Source organism: Canis lupus, chromosome 7 (assembly GCF_011100685.1).
Source record: "Canis lupus familiaris isolate Mischka breed German Shepherd chromosome 7, alternate assembly UU_Cfam_GSD_1.0, whole genome shotgun sequence".
NCBI classification, from domain to species: domain Eukaryota; kingdom Metazoa; phylum Chordata; class Mammalia; order Carnivora; family Canidae; genus Canis; species Canis lupus.
The window spans coordinates 19330499-19348582 of NC_049228.1; the positions used below are offsets into that span (position 1 = coordinate 19330499).

The 18084-nt window shown below is 32.4% G+C and overlaps 1 protein-coding gene across 6 annotated transcripts in view; it reads left to right on the forward strand.

Annotated features, from left to right (window-relative positions):
• ODR4 (odr-4 GPCR localization factor homolog) overlaps positions 1-18084 on the forward strand; it is a 41296-nt gene that overhangs the window by 4798 nt on the left and 18414 nt on the right. For 5 of the 6 annotated variants that reach the window (XM_038542328.1, XM_038542325.1, XM_038542327.1 and 2 more), the window contains 9 exons: positions 1114-1251; positions 4509-4604; positions 7076-7182; positions 8234-8270; positions 9302-9442; positions 10810-10905; positions 11796-11864; positions 15560-15688; positions 16387-16477. In XM_038542328.1, coding sequence (XP_038398256.1) covers positions 1114-1251; positions 4509-4604; positions 7076-7182; positions 8234-8270; positions 9302-9442; positions 10810-10905; positions 11796-11864; positions 15560-15688; positions 16387-16477 — 904 coding nt within the window. The remainder of the gene's footprint in view (positions 1-1113; positions 1252-4508; positions 4605-7075; positions 7183-8233; positions 8271-9301; positions 9443-10809; positions 10906-11795; positions 11865-15559; positions 15689-16386; positions 16478-18084) is intronic. The other variant, XM_038542329.1, reaches the window with a different exon arrangement.

Sequence of the window (18084 nt, forward strand, 5' to 3'; positions counted from 1 at the left end):
TCTTTCCTTTATTTAAGAAAGTTTTGGGGGATAAGAGTTTCAGAGATAAAAGATAAAAGGTTGGGGAGAAATATCCTCTTCCAAACTTGCCTTACTCACATAGGCTTTTACTACAGCTTGACAAAACCACCATCTTACAAATAAGTCTTCCACAATTTAAGGTTTTCTTTCCAGTCTTTCCTTTTGATGGTGCCTTTTCATCCTTTCCAGTATGTTTCTTCTTCTCTATTCCAGGGCTTATCACTTTTTTCTTCTTCCCCTCCAGCTTGCCTGTTTCCTACTTTCGGGGTCAGTTTCTTTTCCTTTTTAAAGTTATGCTTTCTTAATCAGCAGCTATCTTTTCCTCTGTGCATTTGAATGTAATTTTCTGGAAATAGCTTTTGTAGAAATAATTTCCTTTATTTTTTATTCCAGGATGATACTCATAATGGCAATTTCAGATCATGTATGAGAATGATACCATGCTATTTGGTTTTATCTGCCTTGTTCATACTTTTTTTATATCAAACCTTCACTATAGTGAGACTGAGCTTTTAGAAGTTTCTGAATTTATCTTTAGATATCCCACCTTTTATTACCATTAAACTGCTATTAAAGCAGAGTCATAAATCTGATAGCACTTCAATTATGTGTCTGACATCCCTTCTGCTTTCCTGTGGACACCCATATACAAGTTCCTTAGCATCATTGTTTCAATGGAAGTAAGACACAAAGTTATTTGTTGCTTTATTTTACTGAGTTTTTATATCTGCTGAGCTATCCAATCTGTTCAGATGATTTAGAAAATAAATATAATTAGAAAATTGATCAAGCATATTTTAGTTAAAATAGAGTACATTCACTCTTCCAGTAATTTTAAGGACCATCATATGATTCACATTCAGGATGTCCAAACAAATAAGGAGCTGATACTAAGTATATCATGTACATAAATAAATGACCTGTGAGGGAAACATTGTAAGGCTATCCATGAAAATTGGTTTCCCTAAAGAGTCCTTTGTGATACAAGTATTAACAATTTAAGTTGCTATAAATATTGTTTTGCATATCATAAGAGCTTTACATTCTTCAATCAGATGTCACTCTAATAAGCTTTTCTAATTTGTTTTTAAGTGTTCTTCACAAAAGGATTATGTCATTCTTGCCACTCGAACGCCACCCAAAGAGGAACAAAATGAGAATCTCAAACATCAACAAAAAGCTAAGTTGGGTAACTTGGATGAAGAATGGACCACAGAACATGCCAACCAGGTCATCATATTTGTCTTTTTATATAGTTAAATTGTGCTTATTGACTAACAAAAGTACTTTATCCTCGTTACTAGACTAGGATTTCAAAATACTCATTTTTAAGTTTTCAAATCTTGCATAGTGTATCAATGATAGAAGTATTTTCTGTTCTGTTTCTTCCATGATTATATTTTTTCTTTTTTAATGATATTTTTCATTTGTTGATTACTTGTGTCTAATTTTAAAAGTATTTTTTACTTGAGGTTAAATAACCCACCCAAGACTACATAATAAGTGATGGAACTGGGATTGATTTGAATCCAGGCTGTCTTATTTAAAAGTCTTTGATTTAAAAAAAAAAAAAATAATAATAATAATAAAATAATAAAAGTCTTTGATTTTATATGCTGTGCATTTCAATTATTCACCTTTATGCATTTTATTTTTTAATCTCTCTTTGTTATTAGTCCTTTAGCTTATTTCCAAATGTTCTTTAAAATAATACTAGTTATTGATAATATAGTTGCTCATCAGATTGTTTTAAAGACCTAACATAGGGTCTGAGAGAATAAGATGATAGTTTGGTTAGGGTTTTTTTTTTTTTTTTTTTTTTTAATGTTCTTAGAATGTATGTTGTAACCAAAGTGAAAGACATTATTACCACAAGAGAAGTGAAATAAGAGTAGAAAAGTGCTGTAAGAATATAAAATGGTGAATCATTAAATGCCTGCCAATGGCTGGATTCAAATGGCTTCAGAAAAGGTTCTGAACTTATAAGATGAATAGGGCTGTTAGTAGAAGTCAGAGAACATATTGAACATACAAAGGACAGTATGAATAAATGACCCAAAGGCATGAAAGTTAAAGACAGGGGAAGAGCAAGCAATTGGGTATAATTGGAACATGGGGTATATAAAAGAACTTAGATATAAGGCTGGAAGGGGCCAGTTTATGGATGGTTCTGGAATGTCATCCTAAGAAGCAAGAGTTTGTTTGGTAGATAGTAGCTCTGTAGTAGACATTCAGAGCTCCCTATCTTGGGAAGGAGTTAATGTGATTGATCAGTAATTTAGAAAATAATTTCAATGCCTTGCTACAGTGTAAATGGAGAATAGAGATACTGATCAGTTACTATAATAGTTCAAAAAAAGATGATGGGAGCCTACACTAGATAAGCTTTATGAGGATCTGTCACATCTCTTTTGTTTATGGCTATCTCCTCAGTGCCAAGCATAGTATTTTCATGATTTACAAGAACTCCAAAATCTTGATAAATGAATACGTGAATTAACTAATGCAGTGGGCTAAAACTTCACTACCAAACACGCCACCCACAGAGCTAGTAGCAGGATAATGTAGTGACCAAGTAGACTAGGACCGAAGAGCATTTGAGAAAGTAGCTAAAGATGACAGAGATTTCTAATCTGGATGTCTAGGAAGAAGATGGTGTTGCCATTTCATAGAAGGAAACAGATTTGAGAGCGACTGAGAGGGAATTGTGACTACTTAAAAGTAGTCAATGAATGTATTATGTCAGCTAACAGGAAATGTTAGAGTAAAAGTAATCATTTTCATCTCCCACCAACTTTAAATTTTTTTAGAGATGTGCATGTTTATCTGTATGTGTGTATGTATTTGTGATGGGGGGTGGCATGTAGTGAAAGAATCTAAAAAATTTTTAATATCATCTTCTAATGAAAATATTAAATATTTTAAGCTTAAATCCCAATGGCTTCTAAATAATTTTGGACTCCAATTGTGCTTTTGGTTTCTTTTAAAAGTATATACTTATATATAAGTGTATAGCATATATATATATACATATATATGTATTGAGAGATGTGTATCATATATGTACACACACAAACATAAAATTTTTATAGCAAAATAAGTTAACCTTTTTGCCTCTAGAAAGAAACGGCTAATTTTATGTGTGCGTGATTTTGAAAACATGCATAATTCCCATGCTAAATATGAAAACTTTGTTCTTTATGTGTCAAGCTTGTGTTACTATAATGAATAGAATTTATTAATACAGAGGGAATCACCAACAGACACAATGTAAATGTATTCCAGAATAGACTGTGGTAGCTAAGAAGATTTAACTTTCTGACCAGTTTTTTTATGTACTAAGTATACAAAAAATAACCAAAGCACTTTGATCTCTGAGTTTAGTTGGTAGAAAAAATTCCGTCTGTATTAAGAACTAGCCACAATTACATGAAGGGAAATAACATGGAGGACAAATAGGTAGTATGGATCAAAAAACCTTAAAAATATGTATAACTTCATAACCTAGTAATCCATCTCAAAAAATTTATCCTAAGCAAATAATCCCATGAACAGAGAAAGCCTTGCTAGAATTTTTACAGTATTATTTGAGTAAAGAAAAATTGGAAATAACATTCATACTCAATATAATAAACAGATATAAAAAATTGAAGTAAACATAAAAAATAGGAAACAAATGATTTTTAAGTCAGACTCCTTCTCTTCAAATCCCAGGCTTTAGTATTCTTCTTTGTAGGTATACAGAGTTAGTTGAGAACCACTTTCTTCCCTTAACTTCCAGACCATCACATACCAGTAATCATAACACAGGTTTGTGCGGTAAGTTCCATGGGAGAACAACACCAAAGTTCTGTGGGACCTGAGAGATCAAAGTATCAGGGAAGGCAGCTTCCTTAAGGTGACTTTGAAGTATTCAACAGAGTTCAGACACATAGAAAGATAAGGGAAAGTCAGTTCACGCTGAGGCAGCAGCCTGAATGAAGGTGTAGAGTTAGCCAGATATGTATATGGAGAAGAGTGAGGACTTCCTAATATTTCAGGGGAAGTAATATCAAATGAGGCTCTGAATATCAGATAGCTAGATTTTAGAGTCTGAAATACCAGTAGTAGATACATTTATATATTATTTAGGTGACAGTAGAAGCCATTGAAAATATTTTAGAAGATATTTCAGTCTGTGATCTCATGAGAAAGGGGTTTATTGATGTAGCTAAAGGGTGTCATTATTAATAGTATTAAATGGCTTTAGTTATAAAGGCCAAAAATTAAGGACAGTCTAGGAAGATTGTGTACATAATGATGCCCCATTCATCATGGTTATCAACTATTTCTCAGTATTTTTACCTGTTTTTCAAAGCTCCCACCTCAGTGCTATGTATATAGTTGGTACTCAGTATTTACTGATTTAATTTTTAGCTTATCAAACACAAAAGATTTCATATAATGCCAAACGCTTATGTTAACTAATACTATATTTCTATTTTTAGGTGTCCAGAATGCTACCAGGGGGACTTTTAGTTCTTGGAGTATTTATCATTACAACTTTAGAAATGGGAAATGATTGTCAAAATGCTCTGCGTAGAGTAAGTCTGAAATATCAGAAATTCTTAATATGATCAGTTACTTTTTTTTTTTTTTTTGAAGTGTGCTCCTTGCTGGGCATGGACTCACAACTCTGAGATCAAGATCTGAGCTAAGATCGAGAGTCAGGTGCTTAACTGACTGAACCACCCAGGTGCCCCAAAGTTATATCTTATTTTAATTGATTATACTATGTACAGTGATCCTAAGCATACTTAGGTTAGCATTCCGTAATTATGCTGGGATTAAGTTGAAATAGCTTTTTCCATCCAACTGCTTGGTATTTTGAGTGTAAAAAAAAGTCAATATTTCTATTTTCAATCAAAGCTATATATTTTTAAATAACTTTAAGTTTAAAGATAAGTTATTATTGGGGCACCTGAGTGGCTCTGTGGTTGAGCATCTGCCTTTGGCTCAGGTCGTGATCCTGGGGTCCTGGGATCAAATCCCACATCAGGCTCCCATAGGGAGCCTTTTTCTCCCTCTGCCTTATGTCTCTGCCTCTCTCCCCATGTCTCTCATGAATAAATAGATAAAGTCTTTAAAAATAAAGATAATTTTTTACTATTATGAGACAAATTATAGTGGTTTTAACAATTTTTCTTGTACAATAGCAATATTCTGCTAGACCTTCCTTCTAGTTCAAAGTGATTGGTATAATGTGAAAGTGATAGATTTGTGATTCTTCACCTGTTCAATTTTCTCAAGATCCTGAGAGTAAAACATAATCAGATACTTATTCTTTATTCCTGGGCAGAGTATCTATCATTAGTCCCCTCCTGTATGTTTTACTCCCATATCAGTAAATTGGGTAACAACATAGTCTGTAAATAAATATGAAGGTCTACAAGCTGTTTCCCCTTAAACCCAAATCTAAAGCAAACTTTGTGCAGGCAACTTTCATCTTTTTTTTAATACTCAGGATCCAGATGAGCCTTCAAAAAGTTCTTTCCCACCCCAAGAGAGAGGGGGACCCATAATCTTGAGAAGTGCAAAACCCCACAGAATCAAAAAAATTTTCTAGTAAAAAAGTCTGTAGCTCATAAAAATCATAGTTGCTACAGATTCTTCCAGTTTTGTAACCTTTCCTGTCAAATGTCCCACATCAAATCTTTGCTATTTGTGCCTGTCAAATGTCCCACATCAAATCTTTGCTATTTGTGCCTAAGGGAGAAAGGGAAGAAAATGGAGATATTCCCCTCCCCTGGCAAGTTACTCAACTTTCTGCTCTTTTTTCCATTGTAAATAAATGTACCTTTTACAATTGTTCAACTTCTTTGACATTTTGAAATATAATCTAAACGTGTATGTGCTTAATCACGATGGTTGTAAATCTTTTGTGATTGGGACTGGATTGAAGAAGGTGAATGTGGGCTCAGTGCTAGAGAGATACAGTTGGTCCTTTTATCTTTTCCTTTTGCTTTTGTATCGTTTTATTCCTAAGAGGCAAATAAGACTTTAGAAAGGCTGTATTTCGGGCCTTATTGAGTTTCCATTTTCTGACTTTTTTTCCACTGCCCATAGTGAGGAACTTTGTAAGAAGTAACCTTACAAAACTAGTGTCTCCCATAAGGTCATTGTTGAGAACTTTGTTATGTTACATACTATCACCTTTGAAGAAATTTCTTTTGATGTTATTATCAAGAAAGTTACGTCTCTTCTCATCAGTTGTATTCAGTTTATGGACAATGTGAATTAGGTAACAGATTAGGTTTGGCTGTGTACACTATTGTTAGGAAGTTTAGAATTTATGACCCTTGGAATGCCTGGAGGGCTCAGTGGTTGAGCGTCTGCCTTTGGCTCAGATCCTGATCCCCAGGGTCCGGGATCAAGTCCCACATTGGGCTCCTTGCTGGGAGCCTGCTTCTCCCTCTGCCTCTGTCTCTGCCTCTCTCTCTGTGACTCTCATGAATAAATAAAATCTTTAAAAGTTTATGACCCTCCACTCATATCAAATATGCATTTGTATAATTCTTATTTCTGGCATAAATGTATGTCACTATTTCTGATTTTTTTATTTTCAATTTACATTATTAGTATATTTTATGTGTATATAGTGCCTTACATTTTTTGTGACATTTAAATAAATCTCAAGTGGGTGGCATGCTTCATTTTTATAGGTTAAATATCACTTGTCATTTCTCATTCTAATTAAAATAGTCTTTGTTCTGTACTTTTAAACTTAAATGCTAATTGCCCAAAATTAATTTCTCATGTCCAGCAGATTGATGACAATGATTTGTATTTTTATATTTAAAACTCGAATTTTATAGATTTCTGAAAATGGAATCCAAAAGGTTAATAAATCAGTTTCATTTTTTTTTCTTTTTTGAAGAAAACAAAATTTAATGATAGAATCATAGAATTTTAAAACGAATTAGGAGCTTAGGGACATTATAATTATCTTTTTCCTTGCACTCACTTTTGTTCTCTTATTTTGTATTAAGTTAATGTGTGTTTTCCTCCCTTTCAGCTAATATTTGCTATGGAAAAATCTTTGAGTAAAAGGAGACTCTGGAATTTCACAGAAGAAGAGGTCTCAGAAAGAGTGACACTTCACATTTGCTCTTCTACAAAAAAGTATCTTTTATTTAGGTGTTTATGTTTTAAACTATATGATATCAAAATAATGTTCCTGCAAGTTTTTTTCCCATTTACTTATATTTTAAAAACAAGCATAATTTGGAAGTTTTTCCTGTAAATAACACATAATTAGGACTGCCAATAATAGTACTAGTAATAATGGTTTTTAATCATGCCTCAGGATTGTTAAAGAGTTTGAGAAAGATGGCAAGGACTGGGGATTCTGAACTCTTTACCAGCTAACTGCCCCTGTCCATTGAAGCTCAGTAGATCCTCTGCTGAGTGGTAGATGCCTGACAATGCAGGCAAAGTAATGCTTTTATCTTGTTGAATTTTCACCTCCAATTCAAAATGTCCAATTAAAGCACAGATGTATTGAGCTGGACAGTGTAGGACATCCAAGAAATTTTTTTGTCTTTAGCCAAGAACAAGTGACACTGGAAGCCTCCTTAGGGCCTCCTTAGCTGCTTTCCTCTGTATCTTGCCAGGGCAAGAGTATCTCCTGAGCAAGAGGCAGCCATACCAAGGGAGCGAAGCAGTGTAAGGGCCCAGTAAATTAGGCCTTGCAAAAGATAAATTGAAGAAGAGACCATTCCTACAGAAGCTGAGCTGGTAACTCCTTTGGTATTTAAAAGTTCCATGTACAGGCGCTTTGACCCAATAAACATTTTCAGTCTTGACTCCATTCAAAACAGCACCTCTATTTTTATAGAGGGTGTGTATTTGAGGGAAATTTTGCAAGTGTTTCAGGATTTTAAGCAATAGGGAATAGTTAAAGCACCACAAGTATTACAGTCAGAATAATTTTTGTGTACATGTATTAGTCTGTGCAAAGTGTGAATATATATGTGTTTATTTACAAGATGTACATGTATTTGTGCAAACATATGTAAATATATGTGTATATATATCTTTATATGAAGTGGTATGATTTTGTAAAAACCCTTAGATGCATGCACTTTATTTTTATTTTTTGATGACTTATTTTCTTTTGATTATCAAAAATTACTTCTCTTTCTTTAGTTATTTCTATCCTTAATCAGTAAAGAATAGTTTGTCGAACTTATGATATTCGTGATCCAAAGGTAAGAAAAATTGCTTTTTAAAAGATTTGTATTGCAAAAAAAAAAAAAAAAATTGTATTGCAAAGTATTTTTATTTATTTTTTTTTAATTTATTTTTTTTTTTTAATTTTTATTTATTTATGATAGTCACACAGAGAGAGAGAGAGAGGCAGAGACATAGGCAGAGGGAGAAGCAGGCTCCATGTACCGGGAGCCCGACATGGGATTCGATCCAGGGTCTCCAGGATCGCGCCCTGGGCCAAAGGCAGGCGCCAAACCGCTGCGCCACCCAGGGATCCCTGCAAAGTATTTTTAAAATAAAATTCAGTTATTTAGTTTTAATAATTTTTAGTGCTTTCATTTCCTATTGGTGTCCACAACCACCTGCAGTTTTTTAAAATTTTGAAATGTGATTAATTTCATTACAAGCAAGGATATTTTATTTTTTGTTGTTCAAATATTTTTATTAAGCTCCCCCTACCTATTTATGCATTTAGTATTATATTTGAGAGGCTGGTAGTAGTAAAAGCATCTGGGCCTTTGGTAGTTAGTTGCGTAGTTAAGTAAGCCATCTACTAGCAGAATCCAGACTAATGTTTTGCTAAGTTGTCTAAAAGCAATGTGAAAAAAAGTAACTTTGCAGTGTAGTGTTAGCAAGGATAGGACAGAAAGGAGAATATCTGGCACCTGATAGTTGCTCAGTGATTATTTGCTACACACAAAAGCTTCTAATTTGATACTGTTGAAGCTACAGATAAGAACCAGAGGACTTGTCAGAATTCTACATGAACTGTCTGATTCTTTTCAACCTACCTCTGGGGAATGGAGCTGCCAAGGCTGCCTGGGATGTATTGAAGGGTAGTGAATTTAATGCATGCTTTATTTCTATTTAGTTTTAACTTATTGCCCTTTGATGAGAGAAGTTGACCAAAATATATTAGGTATCAGCTTGTGTGAGTTAATTAGGTTGTACGTTTTATAGTATTTTATTGATCCACGTATTTTACCTGAATCACGTATTTTATGTTTTTCCACCTTCCCCACTGCTAAAGAGTTCAGCAAAACCAGCAGATTGGAAGTACCAAAATGGACTGTCAACCTCATGGCTTCCGTTAGAGTGTACAGTTCATGTTAATATTCACATCCCGCTGTCTACCACTTCTGTCAGCTATACGCTGGAGAAAAATACAAAGGTATCAGGGCAAAATGAATTCTCCTTAGTCATTGTTGAATAGATGAACTGCTTTTATTCTGGTTGTCTATGCCATTTTATAATCCTCAAAAATCACATGCTAATTATAATGATATTATGGGTGACTAATTTATTACCGCAAGCAAATTAGAAATTTAAAGATAGGACAAAAAAAAAAAAAAAGATAGGACAGCATCATAATACTAATGTATTAGCATGATAGGTACTTCATAGATATTTGTTGATTAACATGTAGCTAAGTACATTGTAAAACATCATTACATTAAATATATAAAAAAGGTATACTGTTTGGTCTTTCTTTTCTTTTCTTTTTTTTTTTTAATTTTTATTTATTTATGATAGTCACACAGAGAGAGAGAGAGAGAGGCAGAGACATAGGCAGAGGGAGAAGCAGGCTCCATGCACCGGGAGCCCGACATGGGATTCGATCCCGGGTCTCCATGATCGCGCCCTGGGCCAAAGGCAGGCGCTAAACTGCTGCGCCACCCACGGTTCCCTGGTCTTTCTTTTCTTTGATTTTATTTTCTCCTTTCTAGTCCTTTTTTGTATTTCTGTACATTCTTTTGTTCATATCTCATTTCTCTTCTTTTGCTGGAGCTTGCTTATTTTTTTTCTCCTTAATATATATGTTTTTGAGGTTCTTTCTCTTTTCTCACTTTCTTTTAATATAATGGGAATTACTGAATTTTATTTGACTTTGGTCATGTATTTAGTTATTAAGCCTCCCAAGTGTGTGATACAATGTTAGTTTAGGATAAAGATTAGAAAAACTCTTATTAAATATGGCTAAGTTGCCAAACTTGGGGATATCCTTTTTTTTTTTTTGTTTATGAAACTGAATAAAAGCACAGCATGGAGAATATAGTCAGTGATATTGTAATAGTGTTGTGACAGATGATAGCTACACTCGTGAGCATACTATAAATAAATTGGATCACTGTGTTGTACACTTGAAACTATTGTAACATTGTGGGTCAACTATATGCAAAAATTTTTTTAAAAATTTAATTTTATTGATTTATTCATGAGAGACACAGAGAGAGAGACAAACATAGGCAGAGAGAGAAGCAGGCTCTATGCAGGGAGCCTGATGTGGGACTCGATCTTGGGACTTCAGGATCACAGCCTGTTTGGAAGGCAGATGCTCAACCATTGAGCCACCCAGGCGTCCCGCAAAAATTTTTTTAAATACATGAAGAAAAAATGGCAAAATGTTAAGAAATAAATACCACCTTACTGATTACCACATTAACATTTCAGTGTATTAGGTGGAAAAAACTGGACCCTAGGGAGTTTAATAGAGGTGGCATTATATCTGAAAGATATCCATGTTGTGTTCCTTTTAAGAACGGACTTATACGCTGGGCTAAGCAAATAGAAAATGGCGTTTATTTGATTAATGGACAAGTTAAAGACGAAGATTGTGACCTCTTAGAAGGACAGGTGAGTTGAAAGAAAATCATTTTACTTATGAAATTATATGTGCTTAAGGAAAAATAAAAGATGACTTTTCTGTCATCTTTTCTGTAGTTCTCACCTTCATGAAAACAGTTCCCATCTATTTCTTATTTATTTTTTTAATTTCTAAGGTCTTTTAAAAGTAAAGGGCAAATAAATGTTTTTTTTTTTTCCAGAAAATGCTAAGAGATTATTTTGAATTAATTGGATCCTGAAATCTGAAGAAGGGAGTGTGTGTCAACTAAATTCTATTTCCAAATTGCAAACTGCTTGCTTAAAACTACTTTGATAGCAGTTTAAAGACCAGGTTTGGTCATTTTCTAGAAGGCATCCTTATAGGCTTTTTAAATAGCTTTGATCTATCTGAAGACGAACTTTGGTAATCTCTTTAGTTCAAGGGTCAGTGAACTTTGTAAAAAACCAAGTATTGGTTTAGACTTTGTGGGCCGCATGATCTCTAGCAACTATTCAGCTGTTAGTGTAGCATGAAAGCAGCCACAGATGATATGTAAATGAATGATCTTGATTATGTTCTGTAAAACTTATTTACAAAGACTAGAAGTAGTCTGGATTTGACCTATAGGCTATAGTTTGCTAATCCTTGCTTTACAGGAATAAAAGTAGGGAATTAAAGGTTTTTAAGAGTACACACTGATTGATAGACAATATACAAAGTAATATATATATATATATATATATATATATATATATATATAGAAAAAGCCAATATAAAACAATAAAACAAATAACAAGACTTTCTTTTCTTCTAAGTTGATTAATATATGTAGGATAGTTCCTAAATTGTCTTTTGTATTCCACGCCAGTGTCAGTATTTGAGGGTTTTTTTAATTTTATGTTGTTTTTTTTTTTCCCAGAAAAAATATTCGAGAGGAAATGTTCAAGCAGCTAGTCATTCTTTTGATGTCAAAGTGCTAACACAGTTGGTAAATATTTTAAAATACTACTTATCTAAAATACATTATTTATTAGAGTAACTATAATGAAATTGTTTTGGTTTTTATATTTATATTTATATTTTATATTTATATTTTATATTTATGTTTATAATTAAAGTCAAAGAATTTTAGAGATGTAAAGTGTAAAAATGTCCAGTTCTAGGAAATTTATTTCCAAGAAACATTATTTTAATAAGACCTAGTTTGGTTTTTTGCCTGAAGGCTATTAAAATTTTAGCATCAAATAGAGAGTAATTTAAAAATATATATGTAATTTTTAAAAATATATAACATCTAATATATACATATGTACGTGTATATGTGTGTAATATTTTAGGATGTAGTTTTTATGAGCAGAGTTGTAGTTCTTAACTTAAAAAGATGTGTGCACAATTGTGCCAAGAGTTGTCATATACTAAATTTTGAAGTATATACCTTCTCTAGGTAAAAATCACACATTACCAGCAATTTTTATATTCTTATATGGTTGTTTTAAATTACACATCTTTTCAGAATTGAAATTTGGCTATCTTGAAGAATAAAAAATTAAAACCACTAATTATTCCTAAAAGTATGCATGCAGAACGGAATATTTTTCATTGTATTTTTTAAAAATTATTATTCATGAGAGACACAGAGGGATTGGCAGAGACATGGGCAGAGGGAGAAGCAGACTCCCAGTGGGGAGCCTGATGTGGGACTCAATCCCAGAACTCCAGGATTTCGCCCTCAGCGCAAGGCAGACCACTCAACCACTGAGCCACCCAAGCATCCCTTGTTGTATATTTTTATACAGATACAAATACTGCATATTTTTTTAATTGAGTAAAATAGACTTAAAAGTAATTTTGCATAGGAGAATGTTTTAATTTCTTCTCTTCCTTCTCTGTGTTTAACAGTATTTACTAAATTGTCATTGGACTTAATTCTACTCAAAATGAGTTCTCAATTTCTCTTCTTAATGCCTTTGAGTTTAGAAGTATCCTTTATTTTAAAGCTATTCTTGTACCTATATGCTTTTTTACTAGATATGGTTATGTGACCTCTTGGTTTTTTAAATAATTTACTTAAAATTATTTTAGTGATAAAATTGGAGTTGGTAGATGTGTGCACTGTGGGAATATAGAGAAGAAAGAATATTATGAGAGATGATTTATTGTTATAATATTTAATATTATAAATATACAGTATAATAAAATTACAAAAATGTATTATATGTATATAAATGTATAAAAATGTATATCGATATTATACTGTATAAAAATCATACAGTATAATATCTTTTTATCAATCATTCCACTGGTCAGCCAGCTGGAAACTTTAAAATGACTAATATATAATAAGTAGTAAATATTTTTCCTACTCAACCTCCCTTAAGTCTTGTTGATTCTTCCTTTGCAGTGTTAGTTCATCTTTTATTTTCCTTATAGTCTTACTGCCACTAGTCTTACAGCATTATTATTTTATCTCGATTAAGTAACTCTTAACTGGTCTCTCTCCATCCATTCATTCCTGTCCAAAGTTATTCTTTTCTGAAAATCCTGATATCTTTGTTTGTATATATCTTGGAATGTCTTCTATATTTCCAATTTATCCTGCATGTAACCTCAAATTATCCTATCTGAATCACAGTTTGCATCCATTCACTTGCTACTTACTAGTTTTTTCCACAAAGTATTTATTGAGTATGTATAAGCGTTAGGCACTGATTGTGTTAATCACCTTGTTTAAAATTCCTTAAGTGCTCTATACTGACAACTTAGAAAAGTCTAATTTAAGGTTCTTCATAGCCTCAGGGTGCCTGTTCATTAATATCATACTTATTGTTTTAGATCTTTGCTTTCTATGCCTTTAAAATCATGTTTATTTTCTGGCGATGTGTCTTGCCAGTACCATCTTTTCTTTGTCATTCAGTCAGTCAGAATCCTATCTGCACTTTAAGATCTACCCCAAATGCTACCACTTCTGTAGCTTCTTTTGGTCATCATAACCAGAGGGATCTTTTCTTCTCCAAAATAACCATATCATTGTCACAGAAATTCTTCCATTTATGACCAAGTTAGGTTCCCAGAGCCTCTTTGTTAGCTAGTTGTTCCTAAGTCCAAAGAAACCAAAAGCAGTTGACATTTGTAGAACACAGGTACATTTCCACCAGAAAGAAGTCAATGCTTGTATCTTTTGAAAACTCTCCATGTGTGCGTTTATATGTATGTGTATAGTCTGTATTATATAGTCTAGTCTTTTTTGGAAAATAGTGCCCTAATTTATACATACATACTATAAATGTGTTATATGTCATAAAACATATGTTAGATATTAAATATATAAAATAAAATATATAGTGGATAAAGGAAGCCCACCTTATTGATACATTGATGATCCCTACAAGTATGATACAAGTATCATAGGAAGCTTATTCCAGATACAGTATGAGCATTATTACCCTGCTGCTTGGTTTGAAAAGACATTTTTTAAACAGACTTGGAGCCTCTTGAACTATTTGGTCTGTGACTGATTTCTTAGCAATAAGACTTTTGCTGTGTTTAAGTTTAAATTATTAAAAACACACACAAAAAACAAACTAGCTTTGGCTGAATTACATTAGACATTGACTGTTCATGTGCTTTCAGTAGCCACATATTCAAGCCTTTCTGCTTCTTTATCATTTTTCTTCCTCAGTTCCTGATTATTCTTTATTACAGAGGCACATATAGCAATATTCAAAGTTTCATGATTTGTTTTTGTTCTTCAGAATTGACCCTATTTATTCCAAATATACTTAGACTTTTTATCTTTACTGTGTCTCATTTGGGGGGTATTCTTATTTATTTATTTATTTATTTATTTATTTTCTTTTGGGGTATCCTATTTTAAAATCACAATTTTTGTTCCCATTGTGATTTTATAGGCTCCCAGTAGTACTTTCACTGTTTTAATGCTCTACTTGTTTTGGCATTTATTAAAATAATAAGGTTAAAAATATCTGAAACATCTCAAAATTAAGCATGAATTAACATTCTTTAGATTATGGAAAAATGAGATTGTAAGATAGAAGCGACCACTTAAAACCACAGTTGGTTGCCTTTTTGTTGACAAAAGGCAATTTTTCTGGTGGCAACCACAGTTGACTTGCCTTTTTGTTGCAGGGGAGCACATAGCATTACTTTTAGCCTATGGAAGTTAAGAGTCAAAAGTGTATAATTAAGTGAGTGTCTTTATACTGCTTATCATTTTAGCAAATTTATCACAACCTCTGTATTCCAATGATTTTTTGTGCAAATCTTATATTACATACCATATATGTCTTACTAGATGGAAGATATACTAGATATATATGTCTTCTTTACACATCTTTTCATCGTAACAATACTTAACTGAGTAATCTGCAAATAATATGTTTTTAGTGTACGTGTTAAATAAATAATGTTATTTTAGGTAGTCATGTTAGAAAAAATTTAGATGTAGTTGTGTTTAACTTTAGACTGCATTTAAAATACTCAGAAAATAATATATAACTTAGGAAGAATATGGAGGCCTTTTAAGAATTTATGGGAAATATTTTCAAACATTTGGTTCAGTCAAAAATTCTATCTTGCTTCATGAAATGGGTTATAAAATGTTTAAATGTTTCGCATAGTTAATAATTGTTGGCTACTAGAACCTAAATAGATTTTGTTTTTCAGATTCTGAATTCGGACCACAGATCCACAGCCACAGTCCAGATCTGCAGCGGCTCTGTAAACCTTAAGGGTGCTGTGAAATGCAGAGCCTATGTTCATAGCAATAAACCCAAGGTTAAAGATGCTGTGCAGGTACAAAAGGAATAACTGGTATATGAAAAACAGAAGCATGTTAATATAACTACTCAAAAATGCTAAATTTTTTTTTCAATCTCAGATTTCATAATTATTAATTTGATTTTAACTGATAATCAAATCCCAAACTATTGGCTAGTCCATATATACACTGTAATTGGTCCCAAGATTTTCATATGCAGGGTATCTATTTTAAAATGCCTTTTTTGAATTGGTATTATACAAATTTATCCAGTGCTCCAGAGTCTGTGATACATTAGTGCATTTGAAATCATTCCTTTGGAAGGAAATAAAACTTTTTAAATAACAGGAAAAGTATTTATTGTAAGTTTTATTAGGTAGGATTCTATAATCTGGGTAATTCAGAAATTTTAAAAATGATGACTGGTACTTTGGTCATAGTTACACATTTCCTAATTTGGAACACTAACATTATTTGTTTAAGTGGAAAAATTTCATTCATTTATTTGGTTTAAATTATTTAAATGAAGGTTAGGCAAATTTGCCACTTAACTGTTCATGTGTCAGTAAGCATGTTAAATAAATGGATATTAAAAAATGGAATGATGTACCAGTTATTTTGGTGGACATGATTATATAGGAAAGTCAATTGTGTTGGGGGAGGGTGGTAATAAAATAGTACAAATTTAAAGTAATGAGTTTTGTTTCTTATTGTAATTTTTGTTTTTTCATAGGCAATGAAGAGAGATATATTGAATACAGTGGCAGATCGTTGTGAAATGCTATTTGAAGATCTGCTTTTGAATGAAATTCCAGAAAAAAAAGTTATGAGTATAAAATTAAGAACATTTTTTGCATGTGTTGAATTGATAAAAATAATAGGATATCAAAATGTCGTAGATATGTTATCTTTTATAACTACCCATATCTATGTTTTATAATAACATGACATCTTTTAATTTTCATTGTCATAGTGAATGACAACTTTTCAGTTGCCACCCCCAAAAAATGTTTGGAACACCTTATAACAACAAATTTGTCAGCATTTAACAGTCATAGGGAGGGCATGAATGTCTGCCAGAATGGATAAACTGTGTTCATATTTTGTTTTATTTTATTCTATTTTATTTTTATTTTTAAGATTTTTTTACTTATTTGAAAGAGCACAAGCAGGAGGAGCAGCAGAGGGAGAGGGAGAAGCAGGCTCCCCACTAAGCAGGGAGCCTGATGAGGGGCTAACCCTAACACAGGACCCTGAGACCATGACCTGAGCTATAGATAGCCACTTAACCAGCTGAGCCACCTAGGTGCCCCTTTGTTAATATTTTAAAGCTAATATTTTAAAAATTAATATCTGAGATTTTTAAAGTTATTGAAAATAAAAATATTAGTGTTAAGTATTATATAATAAATTTTTAATAGGTATTAATTTGTGGTATATACGCAATTAATCTATTCATACTACATTTTTCTAAATTTTTCTTAATTTATATACTCAATATTACTCTGGCATACTTTATTAGATTTTTAAAAAGCCTGGGTCATGTCTTACCTTTTTATAATTGTTCCATTTCAAGAAGTGTAAACTATACCATTTCTGAAATTTGTATTAATAATAGTTTTTACTCAAGTTATAGCATTGAATACGCTTTTCAAAGTTACACATTTTTCTCTGTTCTACCATTCAGGTATGAGTACATTTGCAATTCACAGTTGAATATGTACATAATAGAAACATATATATTTGCTTGTTAAGGGAATATTTTTATGTTTATAGGAAAAACTCTTTTTGTAGTACTGCTGATAGCTAGTATATTAGGTTTGGTGGCCTAGTCATAATCTTTTTTATATTCCTAGTATGATACATTAGCAGAATTGCCAGATTTAACATTTGTCCTTCCTGTACTCACAAATAACCCTGAAACTCCATTTACTAATAGTGTGTAGTTTTACTGAGACGTGAATTTGAATCTTCTATGCAGCATTTGGATTGAGATATTTGTTTTAGGAAGTATGTAAAACCTGGCCAGTTAGTCACCCAGTCAGCCTATCAACCTCATGTCAGGGTGGCCTTGTTTTTACCACTTAACTTTGTGTATGCAATAACTCTAGTGGTGCAAAACATTATTTCACTTTCTGAGTAATAGTATGTGCTACAACTGAACTGTGAATTTTAGGATTTTCAGGGACATGGGGATGCATTTACCATTAATGCCAAAGATCTACTCTATTACACACATTAGTTAGATACTCTGTTCCATCTAACAATGCTTCGTAAACTGGTATTGTATGACTGTTTTGGTATTAATAAGTAGGCTAGTATTTTGAAATTTTTGCTGATAGTGAAGCAGTAAAATGACTTCTCACAGCAGTTGTGATATTTATACATTAAATGTGATGTATTAGAGTTAACATCATCATCTAATGTTATC